A 7,399-nucleotide genomic window follows, 5' to 3' on the forward strand; every position below is an offset into this window, starting at 1 on the left:
GAAACATCTCAAGGATGATCAATGGAAACAGGATGCACCTGAGCTCAATTTTGAGTCTCATATCAAAGGGTCTGAATACTTATGTAAATAAGGTATTTCTGTTCTTTATTTTTAATAAATTTGCAAAATATCTAAAAACCTGTTTTCACTTTGTCATTATGGGGTATTGTGTGTAGATTGATGAGGGAAAAAATTAATTTAATCAATTTTAGAATAAGGCTGTAATGTAACAAAATGTGGAAAAAGGGAAGGGGTCTGAATACTTTCCGAATGCACTGTATATATATACAGTACCAGTCAAAAGTTTGGACACACCTACTCATTCAAGGGTTTTTCTTTATTTTTACTATTTTCTACATTGTAGAATAATAGTGAAGACATCAAAACTATGAAATAACACATATGGAATCATGTAGTAACCAAAAAAGTGTTAAACAAATCAAAATATATTTAGATTATTCAAAGTAGTCACCTTTTGCCTTGATGACAGCTTTGCACATTCTTGGCATTCTCTCTCTGGGGAAGGGTACCCAAAAAATCCTGGAATGAGTAGGTGTGTCCAAACTTTTGACTGGTACTGTATGTATATATATATATATATATATATATATATATATATATATATATATATATATATATATATATAATCCTTTACATAATGATGACAATACATACAGTTTAAGCACAGAAGGAGTGCTCACCTGACAGAGGAGAGGTGTGGCCTTGCAGGAGCTGTATAAATGAAAGCATGTCTGGAATTTCATTCATAACATTGACAGCTCCTCTGAGAACAAACCTACCATGCCTAGCTCAGTCACACAGCGCTTTCTCTTCTCTTGGGTGGCCCTCCTCTCCAGCCTCTGTCAGGGGGAGGGCCGGCCCCGCCTGGCCCAAGAAGGTACACTCCGCCTGGGGCAGGAGGAGAGCCAGAGGGCCCTGGTCTTGGAGGCAGTGAAGACAGGGATCCTGAGTTCCATGGGGATGGAGAGGGAGGCCAGGCCCAGGGAAATGGCTTCAGAAGAGGAGCTGAGGAGGATGCATTGGCTCTACAGGGAAACACTGAGGCAGCTGACAGGGAACTCCAGTCAGGAGGGGGAAACCCATCATTCCCCAAGGAGGACATCCACTGTGCTTCATCCAGCCACAGGTGAGTCCCTACTGTACTGGTTTCTACCACAATACAGGACCCGACTGTTGACATTCTGGCTTTAGATAGTGATCTGACTGTTGCCTTTGTGCAAAGTGTATTAATAACTTATAGAAGAAAAGGTCTGAGTTGGAAGCCAAAGCCAATGGCTTGGGCTTTGTAAAAGGTGTGTACCTGTGTACCAAAACATTATCCCATGGTTGTGTCTTCAAGAAGAAGAATTTTATGACAAAACTAACAAAAAGCCTTCAAACACATTTTTTAAAATGTATCTTAATGTACCTGTGAGTGTTTTCTGAAACCATATGTTGTGAGAATGAGTAAGTCATGCTCTGAGGAGCAATCTAGTCTTAAAGTGCTTTGTTTTTGTTTGCACTCCAACAAAAGCCTACCATTAACATTTGGTCTTAGCAAAGGCTGGATAGTAATACAGTACCTCTTCTCCAAAGCTTCGTTTTAAATCGTTTGATGTCATTTTCTTTTTTTGACAAGACACATCCATTAAAACTCTTAAAAGCACAACCTATTCAAGTAATTACAGTAATTCTAAGAACTTGAGCATTTGTGTAACAACCCTCTTTTCATCTCTTTCAGTGGAGCCTGTCGAAGTGCTTCAGAGTGATGAGGAACACCCATCAGATGTGCTTTGGTACAGAGCTGTATTCCACAAGAATCCACACATCAGGAAGGAGCTCACTTTGGCCCGGGCTGAGCTGAAGCTCTACAGACAGCTGTTGGATGGCTCTAAAGCTGCTGAGCCCATGATTAGGGAAGAGGTTCATGTGAAGATCTATGAGACGAAACCGCTGAACTCTTCTCTATTGATTCACACAGAGACCCTTCTTCAGACGGTCGCTGCAAGAACTGGTGATTTGACTTTGGACATCAGAACTGTGGTTGATAAGTGGAGGGGGAGGTCGGACGGCCACTCTCTGGTTGTGGAAGTAGGACTGGGCGTAGAAGAGGGAACTGATCCCAAGACGAGCCCTCAGATGGTCCTGGAGGTAGACCTTGTAGAACCTAGATCAGCAGGCAGAAGGAGACGGACTCGCTCCAACAAAGAGGACAACTGCGATGAAGACGGTCGCTGCTGCCGAAAATCCATCAACGTGTCCTTCAAGGAGATTGGCTGGTCAGACTGGGTCGTGGCCCCCGCCGGTTACAACATGCACTTCTGCGACGGCTCCTGTCCCCACAACTACAAGCCAGCCAGCATGCACGCGCAGGCGAAGTCTCGTCTTCACCACATCAACAAGGGAGCAACACCTCGCCCCTGTTGCGTGCCGGCTGCCTACGAGCCTGTGATCCTCATGCACTACGACAGTCGAGGAAAGTTGAAGCTCACACCCTTCAATGACTTGATTGTCAGCAAATGCCACTGTGCTTGAGTCCTTCGGGGCAAGCCCAGGCAAGGACAAAAAAAAGAGTCGGAACAAACCTTTTCCCTTTGGCGAGCCATTAGATAAAATGTGCTAGTGCTGCATACTGAAATAGAAGGGATAATGTTTTCAAAGGACTTAAGAAAATAATATTTGTCATGCTCAATTAGTGACATTACTAACGTTATTTTCAACGGCTAAACAAACAAAAATACCCAACATTATCCATCATCTATGGATTTTGAGAGAAGTTACTGTGGAGCGATGACTCTGAACTGTACTATTTTATTTGGAAGGTACATTTTGTTAGTCTCATGTGGCCCGTTATATCATATTCTTCCAAGACTATGTACAAAATGATATTATTTATTGTAATTTATTTAACAGGGTCTAAAACGTATTTGTATTGTTTTTGTAGTGTAGTTTTCAATGTTACAATATTTAGCATGATCCTTACATCACTGTACTGTAAATATGTATTCAATTGAATGTAATGCTATGTACAGTATTATCTCCAAACATTTTGGTAGTTTGTCTGGAAAAAACTATTTTTTAACATTTCAATAATGGTAGTATGGATATTACACCTACTGTTTATGTTGAATGAATGTGCCTGAATGCATATGTACACAAACTTTACAATAAATATTTTTTACTCACAAATTATGTGTTTACCCCATGTGTTTAATTCCTTAAAAATAACTTGAAGTTATGACAAGATATATGTTATTGTGCTTTACGGAAAACCATCTAGATAATATTTAAAAGTTAGGGTGTGCCGTGAAAGACATAAAATATATGATAGCCAATATCTTGCAGCTGTAGCTTTTGACCAAAGAGTGAATGACCTACGGGGCAAATTAACTAAGTATTTGATTTTGCATGACAGTAAGAATAGCACACAGCACACATTACGACATGCATTGTAAACTCACCACCATGAAAAGATATCATATCTCTAAACAATAAATACAATTTATTTTAATGTAATTTAATGATACAGGAATATGAAAGGCAATACTGTATCCACAATTAAATATTATACAGATAAGTTTGGATAAATAAAGAGAGAACAAATAATGCTAAAGATAGTGTTTGATAACTATAAGCATCATATCTCACTTTTTATCTATGACAAAGATAACAAACAATAAACAGGTAGCGGACAACCTAACCTGTTGGTTTTCCTATCAAACAACTTAATAACCAACAATCATTCAACAAAACAACCCAATATATAACACAATCGTTTTGAGATATAACTCAACATTCTGGTGTGTAGAAGGCCTATTTTGTAAATTGTGAGAGAGATTTTGATATGAAAGTCTTAGAGGATATCCCATTTCGATAGAAAATACATTTTACAGTGTATATATACACATATGAATATAAACATCCAAATATAAACATTTACAAATATAGTATAAATGTGTATTTTCTTATGTTTATTTAAATATTTTATATACTGATATAATTTCAAATGGTGTATTCTAAAGCATTAACACATTTTGGGAAGTATACAGCAGTGGAGGCTCCTCAGAAGAGGAAGGGGAGGACCATCCTCCTCAGTGAATTTCATAAAAATAAAAATAGTGAAACATGAACAAAGTTAGCCTTTTTAGATAAAACTATACTAAATCTATTCACGTCACCAAATAATTGATTAAAACACACTGTTTTGCAATGAAGGTCTACAGCAGCCTCAACAGCACTCTATAGGGTAGCACCATGGTGTAGCCAGAGGACAGCTAGTTTCCGTCCTCCTCTGGGTACATTGACTTCAATACAAAACCTAGGAGGCTCATGGTTCTCACCCCCTTCCATAGACTTACACAGTAATAATGACAACTTCCGGAGGACGTCCTCCAACCTATCAGAGCTCTTGCAGCAAGAACTGACATGTTGTCCACCCAATCAAAGGATCAGAGAATGAATCTAGTACTGAAAGCATAAGCTACAGCTAGCTAGCACGGCAGTGCATAAAATGTGATGAGTGGTTGACTCAAAGAGAGAGAAAGACAATATTTGAACAGTTTTGAACAAATGTTTTTATTTAAAAATGAAGGAGAAGTAAGTGAGAGGGAGAGAGGGAGAGGGAGAGAGAGAGAGCTAGCTATATTTCGTTGTATTTTGTTTTCACTTTCACTTTCACTTGGCTAGCGAATGCAGCTAGCTAGTTTAGCCTACTCAAACACCCAGCTCAAACAGAGAGGGACGCTATGTTAGCTAGCTGGCTATGGCTATCCAACACTGGAACTCTTCAAATCAAATCAAATCAAATCTTCCAAGACAAGGTAAGCTTTTGATTTTATGAATTTATTGCCACCGGTGTAACTGTGTACTGCATGATTGTAGCTGGTTTACTAACGCATTAGTTCTAGTAGCTATGTTGAATAGCTATGACGTTAGATAAAATGGTGACATTAATGATGTAGGCTGTGTGTAGCGGTTAGCGGTTATGATATGAAGGTTTGGCTTGGAAAGGTTTTTTCGCCTGGTCACAGACAGCTGATGTGTTGTGCACTGAAATCCACAAGCAAAGGGAAAAGGTGAGAGGAGGAGAGTGCGTAGATGTGAGAAAGGATTCTACAATGAGCAAAATTATCATGCTGTTTGTATGTGGCTGCTATGAAAGTGAACTGTGTTTGGGATGTGATCAGGGGTGTATTCATTCCAACGATTCTGTTGAAAAACGTTTCTTAAAGGGAAGCAAACGGAATGAAATGGGGATAAACATACCTGAATTTGAACAATAGAGACTCTCGTTTGCAACTGTTGGACTAATGATTACAGCCTAGATCAGCTAGATGTAGGCAAGAGTATTGAATGTGTCACTGTCTGTCACCTTGATTACTTTACATTTTTGTCTCGACCTGTGCTCCTGCATTGTAAACTTTCATTCATAGGCTAGGTTGTAGCCTCATGATAGATACAGTGGGGAGAACAAGTATTTGATACACTGCCGATTTTGCAGGTTTTCCTACTTACAAAGCATGTAGAGGTCTGTAATTTTTATCATAGGTACACATCAACTGTGAGAGACGGAATCTAAAACAAGAATCCAGAAAATCACATTGTATGATTTTTAAGTAATTAATTTGCATTTTATTGCATGACATAAGTATTTGATACATTAGAAAAGCAGAACTTAATATTTGGTACAGAAACCTTTGTTTGCAATTACAGAGATCATACGTTTCCTGTAGGTCTTGACCAGGTTTGCACACACTGCAGCATGGATTTTGGCCCACTCCTCCATACAGACCTTCTCCAGATCCTTCAGGTTTCGGGGCTGTCGCTGGGCAATACAGACTTTCAGCTCCCTCCAAAGATTTTCTATTGGGTTCAGGTCTGGAGACTGGCTAGGCCACTCCAGGACCTTGAGATGCTTCTTACGGAGCCACTCCTTAGTTGCCCTGGCTGTGTGTTTCGGGTCGTTGTCATACTGGAAGACCCAGCCACGACCCATCTTCAATGCTCTTACTGAGGGAAGGAGGTTGTTGGCCAAGATCTCGCGATACATGGCCCCATCCATCCTCCCCTCAATACGGTGCAGTCGTCCTGTCCCCTTTGCAGAAAAGCATCCCCAAAGAATGATGTTTACACCTCCATGCTTCACGGTTGGGATGGTGTTCTTGGGGTTGTACTCATCCTTCTTCTTCCTCCAAACACGGCGAGTGGAGTTTAGACCAAAAAGCTCTATTTTTGTCTCATCAGACCACATGACCTTCTCCCATTTCTCCTCTGGATCATCCAGATGGTCATTGGCAAACTTCAGACGGGCCTGGACATGCACTGGCTTGAGCAGGGGGACCTTGCGTGCGCTGCAGGATTTTAATCCATGACGGCGTAGTGTGTTACTAATGGTTTTCTTTGAGACTGTAGTCCCAGCTCTCTTCAGGTCATTGACCAGGTCCTGCCGTGTAGTTCTGGGCTGATCCCTCACCTTCCTCATGATCATTGATGCCCCACAAGGTGAGATCTTGCATGGAGCCCCAGACCGAGGGGGATTGACCGTCATCTTGAACTTCTTCAATTTTCTAATAATTGCGCCAACAGTTGTTGCCTTCTCACCAAGCTGCTTGCCTATTGTCCTGCAGCCCATCCCAGCCTTGTGCAGGTCTACAATTTTATCCCTGATGTCCTTACACAGCTCTCTGGTCTTGGCCATTGTGGAGAGGTTGGAGTCTGTTTGATTGAGTGTGTGGACAGGTGTCTTTTATACAGGTAACGAGTTCAAACAGGTGCAGTTAATACAGGTAATGAGTGGAGAACAGGAGGGCTTCTTAAAGAAAAACTAACAGGTCTGTGAGAGCCGGAATTCTTACTGGTTGGTAGGTGATCAAATACTTATGTCATGCAATAAAATGCAAATTAATTATTTAAAAATCATACAATGTGATTTTCTGGATTTTTGTTTTAGATTCCGTCTCTCACAGTTGAAGTGTACCTATGATAACAATTACAGACCTCTACATGCTTTGTAAGTAGGAAAACCTGCAAAATCGGCAGTGTATCAAATACTTGTTCTCCCCACTGTATATGGAACATTTGAATATCATGTAGTAGCCTAAACCTAGCTGGGTGCATTGAATATCAATGACACTCATCCAATATGCTGTAATAGAAATAAGGCTATGCCTTTTTTTTAAATTAAGTGTCCTCCCTCATCTTAAACGTCACTGACCGCCACTGGCATACAGTATTATGTACCGAGGTCACATGTCCATTACTTTAGTAGATTGATGAGGGGTGTGACATATCAAGTGTCCGGGAAGTTGAATATAAGTAAGTCATCAATCTAAGGACATATACAAATATTTACAAATATTGCCGTCTTCATTTGGTACAAGTACAGCTAATGTACACCAGG

General features: G+C 40.3%; 1 protein-coding gene across 1 annotated transcript; it reads left to right on the top strand.

The window, feature by feature from the left end:
- Positions 1–801: 801 nt before the first annotated feature.
- On the top strand, positions 802–3,160 carry LOC311147036 (inhibin beta C chain-like; the record flags this gene model as incomplete). Its single annotated transcript, XM_084183643.1, has 2 exons — positions 802–1,147; positions 1,742–3,160. The coding sequence occupies 2 exons, from the start codon at positions 802–804 to the stop codon at positions 2,533–2,535; spliced, it is 1,140 nt and encodes a 379-aa protein (XP_084039769.1). The 3' UTR covers positions 2,536–3,160.
- Between the last annotated feature and the right edge of the window lie 4,239 nt (positions 3,161–7,399).

The sequence above is a fragment of the Coregonus lavaretus genome, assembly GCF_964263955.1.
Source record: "Coregonus lavaretus genome assembly, chromosome: 19".
NCBI lineage: Eukaryota > Metazoa > Chordata > Actinopteri > Salmoniformes > Salmonidae > Coregonus > Coregonus lavaretus.